General features: G+C 37.7%; 1 protein-coding gene across 1 annotated transcript; it reads left to right on the top strand.

The window, feature by feature from the left end:
• The first annotated feature begins 3,242 nt into the window (after positions 1 to 3,242).
• On the top strand, positions 3,243 to 4,852 carry LOC140228415 (uncharacterized). The gene is made up of 2 exons (XM_072308635.1): positions 3,243 to 3,529; positions 4,201 to 4,852. The coding sequence occupies exons 1-2, from the start codon at positions 3,243 to 3,245 to the stop codon at positions 4,850 to 4,852; spliced, it is 939 nt and encodes a 312-aa protein (XP_072164736.1).
• Positions 4,853 to 15,828: the final 10,976 nt, after the last annotated feature.

The following is a 15,828-nucleotide window of genomic DNA, read 5'->3' as shown; positions in this document are numbered from 1 at the left end:
TGCACCGTATGCATGCGTATAACGCTCGCTAGCTCCGGTCCACGTACGTACTACTTGCATGCGATATATGTGTAAGTTACATGTGCGTACTAGTAGCTAGCCCCGAAGACCGCGCCGCAAGGAGCGGTCCTGGCGGCTACCTCGCAGCTGAGCGGGAGCAAAAATCACTGCCACATTCACGGCGACTTCACAAATAAAGCACGGCTAAATTTCTATGATAAACACAGTGACAATTAATACATTACCTTTTCGACTTGGTTTTTCTCACCCATTTATCTAGAAACTGCAAATTTTTTAACATTTTTTAGGAGTAATAAGCGGCCTGCCCTAGTGCAACAGTGGAGAGACTTGCTGCTATATCCATTAGTACGCATTACGCATGCTCTCAATGCACTGCACTGCATGCATGCTGTGCGCCTGTGCAAGTGATTGTGAGTTTCAGTGAGCATCGGTGAGCTGAAGATATTCGCGTTTAGACATTTTCTGCATCATAAGCAATGAAATGCAACAAACAGTCGCCGAAATTAATCATTTAGGTTTAATCGACCCATGTAAGTATTCCTAGTATTTTTTTGTTGAAAAATTAAGGAAATATAGCGCCGAAACGGCACCCGTTTTGTACAACTCCTCGATCTGAATGCGAAAATTGCACAGCCCCAACGCTGCACGTTGGGGCTGGTCGCAGTTAGTACGTAGCTAGCCCGCGCTCGTAATTCGATTTTGGGTCGGGTTGACCCGGTTTGAAAATTGATTTTAAAACGATGATTTTCTCTCTTTTATCGAATGGTATAGACAAAGAACAACAGGTGAGGTATGTTACTGTTATAACTTGTACTTGAAGTCATATTGGACCTGTTTTATGCAGTTTTGATTTTCATGGGTTTGCAAATGTGGGCTAGTACCTTTAATGCAGGGAAGCCTGTATTGTATACTATCCGGAATTTCCCTTGAAGAGCTACTCGCGTGAGACACACCATGTAACCCTAACCCTCTACATTGCCAGGGAAGACGTAAATTGAATTTCTGTTTGCTGCTGTTTATATCATAGAATATCTGAAGAGTCGAATACACTCCTCTCGTACAAGATGCCGTCTCTTTTACTGGTAGGTGCAAAACAAACAAACAAACAAACATGCATACACACATACATACGTACATACTTTAGTATCATGCTGTTGTGTAGAGCTTCTGATTGAGCTGCGGATAAATCAAGCTAGGGAGGAAAGAAGAAAATATTTACTTGCGTAGTATCGCAACCTTAAAGCTAGAGTCACACAAGGCCGGGTCACAAAACGGATTTCGAACCAGGTCCATAAGGAATTAGAGACCCGTATTGACCCCTATCGACCCGTGTCAACCCGCTTCGATCAGTACCGACCCGGATATAGACCTTGTCATCATCCGTTGTATGAAGGCAATGCAGTATACTAGTATACGGCAAAGGTCCATACGGCTTTACGCTGCGGGTTGCAGCGGGTCGATGCGAGTCAATGCAGTTCGAACCGGGTCATTTCGGATATCAATACGGAATTGAAATCCGTGAGAAAATTTTGAACATGACCATTTTTTTTTTCACCGCCGTATCGTAGCCCCCGGAATTCATCAGGAATTGATACGGCTTACGATACGGGTCTCTACGAACCGGCTCGATTCGCTTTTACGGGTCGATACGAAATCCGGTCGTGTGTGACTCTAGCATCAATCTGCTTCCGATTTTTATTTTATCATTTCCTGTATAGAAGGAAAAGATGCAAATAGAAGGGAAATGATGAGAGATATAAGAGAAAAATAAGCAAAGAGACAAGGAAACAAAAGAAAAGGAACATCATGGAAGGAAAGGGGGACGAAGTAATGGATCATATCAAAATATGCGCATAAGTAAAGCTTTTACCTAAAATACGTTACCACAATTTTTTATAGTAACTTCGATGTTGAATCATTTTCACACTGCATCGTATGGTAATAAGCCAGTTCACATTTAGCTCATGGACACATAGATACAAATGACCTTTCTTGTTTAGGCAATTCACTCGTTTTCAAAGCAGCGTGATGAATGACAGATCATGCTCACAATTTATGGAATTAACTTTCAAACAATGAGTGAACAGGACAAGAATAGTCTGTCAATTGACACTTCGAAGCAGGCAATCATTCCATTGTTTTGTGTTAAATGCATAAAACAAAGTCTTTCCACCAACATTGCTAAATACAGAGCTTGCTGTCAGGTGGACGTGCTAGTAAGCACCAATAACAACTTTACAAGGGTTACATGAATAATCATTACATCAGGGGTGTTTATCTCAGTGAATTAAAAAACAGATATACCTGATTGTACAAATGACCTTTTTTTTCTGCTCATGCGTAAAGTGGAACTGTAAACTGGCTCATTAGTCGACATTGGGTTTCAAACATGTCCTTCACAACACGTATCTACAGACATGATATAACAGACTACCAGCGGCGGAGGGGGGGGGGGGGGGGTAGGGGTGGGGGTGGGGGTTTAGGGATGGAACCAATTGGTTTTGTTTTGGGTTGTTTTTTTTTTTTTTCGTTTTCTTTTTTCTTTCTTTTTTTTTGGGGGGGGGGGCTTCGGGGGTTTAACCCCCCTTTTTTTCTTCCTTTTTGCATGTCAGCCGATTTTGGGAGAGATGTGGCAGTAAAATGTGAAGATTATGGTCTTTTTTGCTTAGTCATCGACAATCATCATTTGTCTATCCCCCCCCCCCCCGCCCAAGTAAAAAACAAACCCTGCCTTGATTACACACAGATTCTGAACACCTTTCTTGATTTTCATGGTAATATTATGATGTCTCACCTTACAACCTTATATTTTGCGAATCGAATTTCGACTAAGCGAATTTGCCGCATTAATTTTCTAACCGTAGGTAGGCCTTTGTGTGTGAAATTCGTGCATATTTGACTCATTCGCACAAAAGGTGTTGATGTCCTCGTCATATTTTTGGTCACTAAAATTGGCAAACACGAACTTTGTTATCTACATTCTTTATTTACCAGACTGATGGTCTGGTCAGTATCTAATCTGCACATTATTGCCCTTGGACTGAAGTGACCAGCACATGACTCGTGAATGCTTTTAAAAGCATGTGCTTGACCTCGAAGGGAAAATGTTTCGGATGCTGCAATTCCAATAAAAGCCAGAACTGAAGGCGTGCCTTTATTTTCTCTTGCCTTTAATGGCCTATTGTTGTCACAGTTTTAAAATTTGGAGTATTTTAGCAATAATGTCAGCCAAACCACCAACTCTTGGGACAGAGAAAGGCAATAGAGTCATGATGTGGTGTGTACCAAGGTCGATATCATCCGCATTTGTCAAATGTTTGAGTGCTATTTCCCATACAGAAGTATGGTTTGAACCGTACACGTTCAGCAACTTGGGAAGGATTGAATACAAACACCATACAAACGAAGACATCCCAACGGAGTATGACGGGAATGAGAAGGCGTTCCAGAAGGCAGCAGCATTGTTGGAAATCATGGCTCACACCAAGTTTGAGCCGGACCGCCTCCCGTGAGTTGGTCTCACCTGACCTCTGTTTTGGTCTGTGCATAGCGGGATCACCATTCGGGATCACCACTATAACAGAAGGGTAGTCATTGCACGGGTTTGGCATCCGTTCATCATTACATGCATTGCACCTTTCAAGGCATTATTTACCATCTTGCAGATGCAACAAAAAAAACAAGATTAGTGCTTCAAAATTACTGATAGTTGTAAAAACGTGAATAAGGGAGAGAAACAATCAATGTTAATGTTATAAATTTATAAGATTGTTTCTAGACTAAACCGTCTACAGCTATGGTTTATCGAGAAAAAATAGTGATATTTCCTTATATTTTAGGCTTTATTTACAACTGACCTACACATATCCATCCAATGTGATAACTCGAATATTTTCAAAATCACTGCTCCCCATGGTAAACAGAGCCTTTAATAAGCAATCCAAAAAAGGTCGAGATCTCGTGTTAGAGCTATCAGAGTTTGCAAACTGTAACATTAAGCTCCCACAAACAGACCTTCACATTCCAAACATTATTATTATTTACTTTATTCAGATTAATAACGTCATCTCGCCATCTCTGATTCGGAATCTATCTGTTTTGCCAATGAATGATATATGAATGATATAGATGATAATCGATACTCTTAGATTAAAAATGTAACTTGTATATCTATTGCAGGTACACTTCGGTGAAAAGAGGGCTAGAGATGTCGGCGAGCAAGAATGTGATTGCCAAGGATATGGGATCTGCACTGACTGAAAATTATTACCAGTTTATTCCGGAAGGCTTCAAACACACATTCCTCATTCGCCACCCACTCCGCTATATTCGGTCCTATAGGATGGCAGTGTACAAACACTTCTCCGGACTCGGACAGTTAACTGGTGAAGCCGTAGACGAAAAGAAATACGATCTCGAACGCGACGACAAGTTCTTCCCACCAGGTTGTTGTATGAAGGAGCTTTACGACCTCTGGAAGTATGTCAGAGAAAATATCGATAGCGATCCAATCGTGATCGATGCTGATGATCTCCTGACCAAGCCGGCAGAATACTTGAAAGCGTATTGCGACAAGGTAGGGCTCCCTTATAGCGAGTCCCTCCTCAAATGGGATGCTTCCACAGATTCCCTCAAGTCATGGAAAGCGGCTGGGGATAACCTTGTTCTTGATGCTGTCAATTTCTTCGGGAGGGCGATGAGGAGCAGCGAATTTTCCTCACCAAGTAAATTTCCCGACCGCGATCAACTTACCCCTGACGTCGTGAGGTGTTCGGACAGGGTGATGAAGTATTATGAAGAAATGTACAGGCACAAATTGGTTCTTCTGTAATAAATTCTACGATCAAACATGTAACATGTAAAAGAGGGTAAGGATTTTAACGACGTTGCTTCAATATCTGTGAGGAACCTTCATGTTGATAATTTTTTTTTTCGATTCCATGCAAGCACTGTCTGGTCTAATTATTGCTCAGAAATAAGTTATGTTTTTCACTGTTGGCATGACTGAAAAATGATCTATTTCCTAATAAGACCATTTTGTATGAACATTATTTGATGAAGAACCTCCCATCTAAGTCTTCATGTCATTTCATCTCAATGCCCACCCCCCCCCCATCTTAGGGTCCACAACAAACAAACAAGCAAACAAACAAACCCATCAATGAAATGTGTCTGCATTTCGGTGGCGAATAAGCCAGGTGAACTTCTGACGTCATCCATTTCACTCTGTAACCAATTACACGTAAAAGGCTTGGTAAGTTCTATCCAAGGAGGTAGGTACACTCACCTAAATAGTCTGGGTGCCTAAGCCACTTTTTGGACCTAAACTTGTTTTAAGGTCCACCCAATGTTTTTTGATGGTTTTACCCTATTTCGAGGGTGCTGAATCCGAATCTGGATGATGCAACTCTTGCATCCTTGAGGGTTTTGAGATATTCAAGATGGCCGCCAAAATGGCCGCCCAAACCGGAAATTCCCATGTATTTCCTTCTAAATGGTGAGAAATTGAAAACAATTCTTGGTTTTACCCTATTTCAATGGTGCTGAATCCGAATCTGGATGATGCAACTCTTGCATCATTGAGGGTTTTGAGATATTCAAGATGGCCGCCAAAATGGCCGCCCAAACCGGAAATTCCCATGTATTTCCTTCTAAATGGTGAGAAATTGAAAACAAATCTTGGTTTTACCCTATTTCAATGGTGCTGAATCCGAATCTGGATGATGCAACTCTTGCATTCTTGAGGATTTTGAGATATTCAAGATGGCCGCCAAAGTGGCCGCCGAAATAACCGCCAATTAAAACCAGAAATTCCTATGTATTTCCTTATAAATGGTGAGAAATTGAAAACAATTGATGGTTTTGCCCTGTTTGGAGGGTCCTGAATCCGAATCTGGATAGTGCAACTCCTTCATCCTTGAGGATTTTGAGATATTCAAGATGGCCGCCAAAATGGCCGCCAAAACCGGAAATTCTCACGTATTTCATTCTCAATGGTAAGAAATTGAAAATACTTGATGGTTCTATCCTATTCCGATTTCAAAATGGCCGCCAAAACCGGAAATTTCCGCGTATTTCAATTTTAATGTTTCGCAATTGAGAACAATTTTATTGATGATTCTACCCTATTTCGATCACTGTGCTGAATGCGAATCTGGACGAAACCACCCTTGCATCATTGAAAGTTTGGAGATATTCAAGATAGCCGCCAAAATGCTCGCCAGAATGGTGAGAAATTGATAACAATTGATGGTTTTACCCTACTTCAGGTTTTCGTCAATGGCAAAATTTAAACCCAACCATACTCTGCTGATAAACGAACGCATATTGTCCATCCCAGTTTGAACTTGCTGTACAGTGAAACCAGCTTTACCGGATATCTTGGAGTTTGTAAGATACAGCTGTGCCAGGAATGAATCCTGCAAGACTACAGATGCGGTTGAATATTTGAAAGATTACACTGTTTCATCTACATATCATGGATATGTTTTGAACACTAACAATCAGTGGACAAGACATACCCATCTCGATCATATTGTGATAGTGATGTAGAGAAGTTTACTGAGATTCCCAATATTACCTGTTTTTAATCCATGAACAGTTTTAATCGTTTCATCCATGAACACTCACATTGGTTAATTGGTTTATGTTGGTGGTCTTGATGACAATGTTGAAGACAACAGTTGGACATTTTTATAGTTCTGCTTCATATTTTTCTTCAATGTGATGTAATATCATATATAAAAGGTATATATATATATATATACATATATATATATGGGGCAATAAACGTCGTATCTACAAAATGTCACATGCTCAGGAGAGAAATACAAAAACAAAAACAAAAAGCAAACAAACATGGCAGCCAAAGCACTTTAACAATGAGGGAACCTTTCCTTTGACATGCCATGGTAGCTTCATTTTTGGGGTAAGACAGCTAAGGTTTGGACAGGACCTCATTTACTGATTATCTGTTTATTCAAAAAAGTCATTTTCACTAAAATTTCAGATACAGGGTCTTGTCGCCCAAGCGACGATATCATATATACACACGAGGGGATGGAAAAATCACAGGTAACGCGCAGTAAACAAAAAAACAAAAACAAAAACAAAAAAAAAAAAACCCAACAACAAACTAACAACAACATGTAAGGTAATAGTTGATAGTCCAGTACTTACGAATATCATAATCACGAAGAGTACTTTTGAAATTACCCTTATATTGATATCTACTCTGGTGGTCACTTTGGTAAAATTTCAGATACAAGGTCTTGTCGCCCAAGCGACGATATCATATATACACACGAGGGGATGGAAAAATCACAGGTAACGCGCAGTATAGAAAAACAAACAAAAAACAAACAAACAAACAACAACATGTAAGGTAATAGTTGATATTCCAGTACTTACGAATATCATAATCACGCAGAGTGCTTTTGAAATTACCCTTGTATTGATATCTTCTATAGTGGTCATGGATGCAACCATTTCAAGTGCCGTAATGAGAATATGCCACAAGTTTCATAAGAGTACGCGGCGAGACTCATAAGAATACAAAACAAATTTCAACACCAAATACCAGTAGGCCATAACTAAATATTGTAGCAAAAAAGGATTAACTTCACATCAGTCTGTGGAGCCCTTATTGGCTACCACAGGCATTACTTTATAACAATCGTGCATTTAAAAAAAAAAAAATCAGTCGTTTCTTTGTGTTTGTACGTTTCAGTATGATGTCAATATCATTTTTCTTTCCATTACGTGTTAAAGTTCCGTTTGAGACATATCGGATTATCTCAGTATATTACAATACCATTGTGACAGTCATTTTGGATGCCATTAATTGTTGGCTGATTTGACAAATTTGCTCAACCGAGTTGAATTCAAGAATACGGATTATTGCTTTTAATCACTCGCTTCACGTTATAGCACAATATTTCACAATTTATAAGAAAATATCAAGGAATTTCCGTTTATACAGGACAATTGTAAATATCTCAAAACCTTCAGCAACCTCGAAATGGGATGAGACCATAAATTTATTTTCAAATTTTCAACATTTAGAAAAAAACATTAACATTGAAATTTCAATTTCTGCCAATTATTTTGGCGGTCATCTTGGACATCTCAAAACCCTAAGGAACGCAAAAATGGCAACAACAAAATGTCGAGGGTGCTGAATAGGGTCTCAAAAATTTCAATATTGACAGTTATTTTGGCGGTCATCTTGGAATTATCAAATCCCCCCCCCCCCAAAAAAAAAAAAAAAAAAAAAAACCCACAAGAGTTGTATCAACCAGGTTCGGATTCAGCACCCTCAAAATAGGGTAAAATCACCAATTGTTTTCAATTTTACACCATTTAGAACGAATTAGGGGGCCTACATGGGAATTTCCGTTTTTGACGGCCATTTGGGGCCATTTTGGCGGCCATCTTTATCATCTAAAAACCATTAAGGATGCAAGAGCTGTATCCTGCAGCTTCATATTCAGCAAACTCAAAATAGGGTAAAACCATCAATTTGTTTTCAATTTTACACCATTTAGACGGAAAAAAGGGAAAAGGGGGTCTACATGTGAGTTTCCATTTTTGGCGGTCATGTTGGTGGCCATTTTTATTATCTCAAAACCCTTAAGGACACAAGAGTTTTATCAAGATTCTGATTCAGCACCCTCGAACTAGGGTAAAACCATCAATATTTTTTTTTCAATTTCTCACCATTTATAAGGAAATACAGGGGAATTTCCGGTTTTGGCGGCCATTTTGGCGGCCATCTTGAATATCTCAAAACCCTTAACGATGCAAGAGTTGCATCATCCTGATTCGGATTCAGCACCGTCGAAATAGCTTCGAATTATCAATTGTTTTACTCACCACTCATTACTCACCACTAAGAAGGAAATACAAAGGAATTTCCGGTTTGGGCGGCCATTTTGGCGGCCATCTTGAATATCTCAAAATCCTCAAGGATGCAACAGTTGCATCATCCAGATTTGGATTCAGCACCCTCGAAATAGGGTTAAACCATAAATTGTTTTCAATTTCTCAACATTTAGAAGGAAATACATGGGAATTTCCGGTTTGGGCGGCCATTTTGGCGGCCATCTTGAATATCTCAAAACCCTCAAGGATGCAAGGGTTGCATCATGCAGATTCGGATTCAGCACCCCCGAAATAGGGTAAAGCCATCAAAACACATTGGGTGAACGGTAAAACAAGGTTCAGCCTTTGGCACCCAGACTGTTTAGAACCTTTTTGATCTGTCTAACCATCGTCCCAAGTTTGTAAATGGTACCGCGCTGACGCAAACATTATACATCATCTCACAAGACTCTTGTATGAACCGCAACGTACACGTTCAAGAAGCGGCTATGAATGTGACTGACATAACACAATGAGTACATATTGGAGACAATTCAGGCAGTTTTGTCGTTAATTGGATAACAATGGAAAGAGATAAACCTAGTAGCTTTGATGCTAGACATTAATTAAGAAGAAAGAAGAATGGATAATGAATTCGTGTGATAAATAATGGACAAGGTAGTCTTTATGTAATCTGTCACCAAGATACAGAGCATCATAATAAAGTTGCTGATATTCAATCCTATGAAAAACCGCAATACAATATCATGAAAATGGAGAAAGACATATTTTATGATTGTAAACTTTCATATCCTCATGTCCGAACCTCAAACTTGAAGGAGCAGCTGTATGAGTTTGATTCCACCTTTTTCGTACGTATTTCACTTTGGACAACACAGCTCCAGCTCAAAAGTTGTATTCTCCTCTTCTCATGTGCGCTTATCCTGTTGTTATAGCTTTCGGTGATATTCTGTTTTCAACCAAACATTATTCTAAAGTGTATAATGGTCTGGATAATTTATATTGAGTAACAAAGTTTAATACTGGTAACAATACTGCGAAATATAAAGAGGATGGAGAGTTCATATTAAGCTACACGAGCTGGTCTTCTATCAATGTCTATGGGATCCTTTTCCAATTGTATCACGGCCGGTGCCACACTTTCAGAAGTGGGGTGGGGTGGGGGTACTTTTTTTTTTTTCATTTCATTTCACACATGCATGTGATGCATGTTTTTTTTTTATTTTCATTTCCAATCAATATACACAGGTAATACACTTCAAATGATTACATATCTTGGAACATAATAATACATATTGGTTATTAAAAGAACTTCATGGAAATGAAAATTGAGGGGCTGCTAAAAAGCGAACTTGTATAGTGCAGTCCCCTCACTTACGTTACATTACTGCAATACATTAATTTTTGTAGCGAATTTTGGCCTTATGGGGTTGATTGTAGGCTCGTTTTCACAAAAATATATTGTGATCTTGCACATTACCATCACACACTCACTCTCCACTCCGCACATCAAACCATAAACACCTATCACAAGCATCGCACAGCAGACAATCGGCAGCAGTGCTTACAACTACAAAGTTGACATCAAAGACTGAGTCATGGAGAAAAACATACCGTTACTGTGTGTTTATTAAGCAGAGCCTGAGCAGTCGTCCTCCGAGAAGGCGGTATTACAAGCAAAGATATAAGAAATGTGTGCGATAGCAAGCCAAGCCACCAGAAAGTTTAGAAAACATAGATTTCGTATTCAGCGAAAAGAGCACACCCAATGCTTTAAATGAATTTTCCTTCCATTGTAAACCTTCCAACTGAAGAGGATGTAAGGTAGACCCTTTTAAGGATCCAATGTGTATAGCTTCAGATTTTGATAAATTTATTTTACATCCAGAGAATATTGCAAATTTGTGTAACAACTCAAACAGATTTTGAAAATGCATCACCATTCAAAAATACTGTTGTATCATCTGCATACATACTCAACTTTTTTTCATAATTCCCAATGGGTATACCTTTAATATGTTCACTGCTACGAATAGCAATACCCAGAACTTCTATGGCTAAAATGAAAAGTAGTGGGGATATTGGACAACCTTGGACAACCTCTAGACAAAGAAATTTGATCAGTGAAAAAACCATTATTCATCACAAAACTACTTCTCTCATTATAAAAAGTTTTGATCCACTGAATGAAGTTGTTTCCAAGGTTAAATTTCTTAAGAATTTCAAATAAAAAATTATGCTCAACCCTATCAAATGCTTTTTCAAAATCTAGAAGCAAAATCGTTCCTGGTATCTTCAATATGTCCGTATATTCAATCATGTCCACAATGGTCCGAATATTAGCACTTATATTTCTACCTGGCATAAAGCCTTGTTGATCTTCCTTAATTATGGTATGTAAACTCAATCTTAATCTATTTGCAAAAAAGCTTTGCTATTATTTTATAATCTACATTCAGTAATGATATGGGTCTATAATTTTTCACTAAATATCTCAGTAAATCAATAATATCGTTAAAGAAGAATGTATGAATTGAATTATGTACCCAAGTTAGTACAAATAGAACATACATTGTTGGAAACAAAGAAATTTGTCAGTATTAGGAAAGATAGCTGTGGTCAAAGCACTGCTCTTACCTCAGCTGACTTTTATGTTTACTGTGCTTTGTTTAAATATACCTCAGTCGTTCTTTAAACGACTGAATAGTATGCTCTTTAAATTTATATGGAAAGGGGTAGAGATAGAGTGAAAAGAGAGTTAATATGTAATGATTATGATTCAGGCGGTTTGCGTATGATTGATCCTTTGGTTTGTGCACAGGCTCAGAAGATGACATGGGTTGCAAAATTCTTAGATCCTTATTATTCAAATACATGGAAGGATATTGAACAGGTAATGCTATTGAATTTTCATGAACATAGCTTAGTTTTGTGGAGAGCAAACGTCCCAGGTTGTGTTTTGAACAAGCTGAAGAATTCTCAATTAGTTGAAACCTTAAAAGTATGGTACATTTATAGAGAAGGTATTTTGAAAGACCTTGGCCTTTCAAATTTTCATTTACAGGACTATGGAATAAGAAAGTTAGTTTGAAACATAGACCTTTTTTCTATTACCCTGACTGGTTTGAGAAAGGAATTCATTTTATTAATGATTTGCACATAGGGGGTCGTGTCAAAACCTTTGAAGAGCTAGTTCTGGAATTTGATATTGCAATTAAGGATAGGAGAAAATATAATTCTTTAATGAATGGTATTTATCTTTCATGGTTTGATTCTTCCTTAGATACCGATGAAGATATGTTTGATAAAATAGTGTCAGAGCTGGTGAAAAAAAAAGAAAATTTCTAAACATGCTTATCCGGTAATAAGAAATGTACAGTGTGACTCCTCATGTGAGAAAAGAAAAGATAAATGGAAAGACCTCTTCTCCATTAATGATGAAACAGTTCAGTGGGATGTTATTCATATGAATAAACCAAGTATAAATGTACTGTTGAAACACAACTTCGTTCCTTTTATTTTAAGGTTTTTCATAATGTTATTGGTTTAAATGCATTCTTATTTAAGATTAAAAAAATAGAACACCCAGACTGTATGTTTTGTAGTCAAGAACAGGAAACTGCTTTTCATCTATTTGTACACTGTCCTAAAACACTACCTTTATGGAAAAAAAAAAAATATTTGATTTCATAGAGGAAAAGACAAAAAAGGTATATACCTTTTTGCCTTTTAATATGATGTTTGGTGTAAATGATGACGTAGAATTTTGTACATGTATATTTTTTTTTATTTCTTTGTCTTAAGTTTTTTATATATATATAGATGTAGATTTCAAGGTTCAACTTTGAATTTTGATGCATTTATTGCTTTAGTAAAGTATAAACAGAAAACTGAATATGCTATAGCACAAAAAAAGGTAAATTACAATGTCATTTGAGGAAGTGGTCCATGCTTTTGTAATGGTTGATCCTCTATTTTCATATATCTCATAGACATCCATCTTCTTGTGTTATTCCATTATGGCAGATAGTTTAATGTGACTTGTTTACTGAACCCTTTTTAATGCTATAGGCTGGACATTAGTACATTGTTTATATTGTGTGTTTTGTTTGTTTTATGGTTGCATAAAAAATAAAAAGAGAAAAAAAAAAGTTTAGAAAACCTATCTCCCAAACAGCTCTATCTACACCCCAGGGCAAAGCCCTTCTCCCTACAGCTACTATCACTATCTACTACTCTAACGCTAACTCTCCAACCACTATCTATCTCTTTTCTTTCCGAGCAGGGTCCTTTGATACCTCTTGCACTTAGACCTTTGTACCCGCTGCGTGTGTCCCTTGACACTGTTATACCCCGTACACACTTTCGTGTGTACGTACACTGCACACCCTGGGTTGGTCCATTATCTTGAGAGGGGTGTCTTTATACCAATTTTGTCACATTATACATGGCTTTATAACACAATACAACGATACATGTACCGTACAAGCTAATCATTGGAAGTATTACACATACACATACACACAAGCACACACATACACATACGCACACACACGCACGTACACTCACATGTATGCATCCACATACATTGTGCACACACAGAAGAGAGTAGGAAAAGAGAAAGAGGGAGGGAGGGATGGGGGAGTAGAGAGAGCGAAGGGCAGGTCAGCATTCTCGATGCAGGGTGAAGAAAAAAGAACAACAATTCCAAACAGTCAAACTAATCATGGGGTACATACGAGCTAATCAAATATTTCTTTAGATTACTAGAGAATGATTTCAAACTAATAGAATCTTACATTTTACTCGAGGGAATTCCAAAATTTTGGGCCACTGTAAATAAACGTGGATTTTGTAAATAAAGTTCGGGTGAGGGGCAAATGATACTTATCTGTTTGACAAGTGGGGTATTTATAAATACTTTTATTCTTATTAAACATATTTTCAAAAACTAAAGGAAGTGAATTATTATGCAAACTGTAGTTCACCGGGTTAGCGGGATCTTTTGCACTTTGACACTCTCACGCATGGGTCCTCTATTATTCATGTCCTATCCGAGGGACAGAGTATTTTGTCTTTACTTCAGGGGATGGCATGATAACACACGGCATTTTGACGGGTGCACGTCACGAGGTCGACACCCATGAGTCCATACGCAGCTCATGAGTTCGACACTAAGCAAACAAGATCGACAAATTACGCCCCAAGTAATAATGAAGAAAAATGGCTGATTCTTACCTAGTGCAGAACTCATGGGCCTTATTAGCCGAGTGTCGAACTCATTGGCTGTATGACTGGTGGCTGTTTGACTCATGGACCTTTTTTTTTCAATGTTGAATTGGTGGGTTGATATGACTTGTGGGTGTCGGTCTCGTGGGATGCCCCTTTTGACGGCGTCACCATCGCCAAGTATTCTTAATGAAGGATCACGCTGAATTTGACTAGCAAATCTTGGGGAATCAGAAACAATATGCGTCATGTGCAGAATATTGCATATACTGTAGTCTATAATCGGCTTGTCGAAATCACGGAAGTCAATCTTTACCGTGCATTTGCAGCAGAAACTTTAGTGTAGTCGTCGCCGTTGTTGTCATTTTCTTTGTGTATAGGCTTGTTTTCGAGATGAACAATACGTACTGTGCCACTTGCATCTCATAATGTTACAAATCAGTGGGTATAGCTTAGGATGATTCACTATTAGCACCGTGATGTTGAATTGACATTGCCATTTTGAATCCGTAAACATGTTAACTTTTTTTTTTATAAACTCTTCTTGAATGATGGATATCGATCAACACTGAAGACAATTCTGCGTTACATTTAAGGGGGTTATAATCCGGAAACACCTGCTAAAAATATAAGCCAGTCCAAAGGTGTTAAAGTAAAAGATAAACATGTGCACTGCATACATTATATAGATATATGATATACCATAAAAGAGATAATAATATAAAACATGTACATGCACTCTTGACTGGACTTTGATTCGACCGGATACCGAAGTTTTCCTCTTGACCCATCCAAGCACCGAGACTGTTCATTTTGTGGCGCAATGATATCTCCTAATGTCAAATAAGATAAGTTCTGTGTAATACAAACATTGGAAGCACGCAAAATTTCCATTTGGAAAGACATTAGATTTGGTGTGGAGTCGAGTGCCTAATTAACCTCTGTAGTTCAAACACAGATACGACCAAACTTCTCAATGTCAATCATAGTTAATAAAGTATAAAAAGGAATGATTTAGCGTTAAGAAACAAAAGTTGTTTTTTTTTCTTCACTCCCACATCGGACCAATATGAATGTATGGCAATGTGTAATACATTTGTATAATAGGTTGAATGTTCTGTTCTGTTACATACTTTGATAATGTGAGCAAGAAATATTTTGTTTGTACTCGATAACTCATATGTGGCAGTGTATAATAAGATCATCCCAGGGCTGTAAGCAAAAATCAAAAAGCACGGCCAGGGCGTTGCTCTATTCCTATCTTTTATATGTTTTTTCAATTAGGCCTTTGGTCTGCATGACCTTCGTCCGAGATCTTTGTTATATATTATCACGTCGAATACAATCCTTCTTATGTACGAACTATATTTGGTTGTTACCAGTATTACTTATTATTATTATTATGATGATGATGATGATGATGATGATGAAGATGATGATGATTATTATTAGTATAATAATAATTATTATTATTATTATTAGTATCATTATTATCATTATCATTATTATTATTATTATTATTATTATTATCATTATTATTTTTATCATCATTAATCTTATTATCATTATAATCAATAGCATTTGCAAAAATGTATCAAGAACATAATTTCATATCTTTGATGTACATCTAATGACCACTTATCATTTCAATGTACGTGTCATATTAAGTCTTTATAATAAGAATGATATTTGATA

The sequence above is a fragment of the Diadema setosum genome, chromosome 5, assembly GCF_964275005.1.
Source record: "Diadema setosum chromosome 5, eeDiaSeto1, whole genome shotgun sequence".
Taxonomy (NCBI): Eukaryota; Metazoa; Echinodermata; class Echinoidea; order Diadematoida; family Diadematidae; genus Diadema; species Diadema setosum.
Note: the sequence above shows the minus strand (reverse complement) of the source record. Positions and strands in the feature narration are given on the sequence as shown.

Bases quoted from the DNA above. Each gene is read 5' to 3' on its own strand.
- LOC140228415 (XM_072308635.1), top strand. From the start codon at position 3,243: ATGTCAGCCAAACCACCAACTCTTGGGACAGAGAAAGGCAATAGAGTC. The intron at 3,530-4,200 runs GTGAGTTGGTCT...TATCTATTGCAG, and splicing joins TTTGAGCCGGACCGCCTCCC to GTACACTTCGGTGAAAAGAG.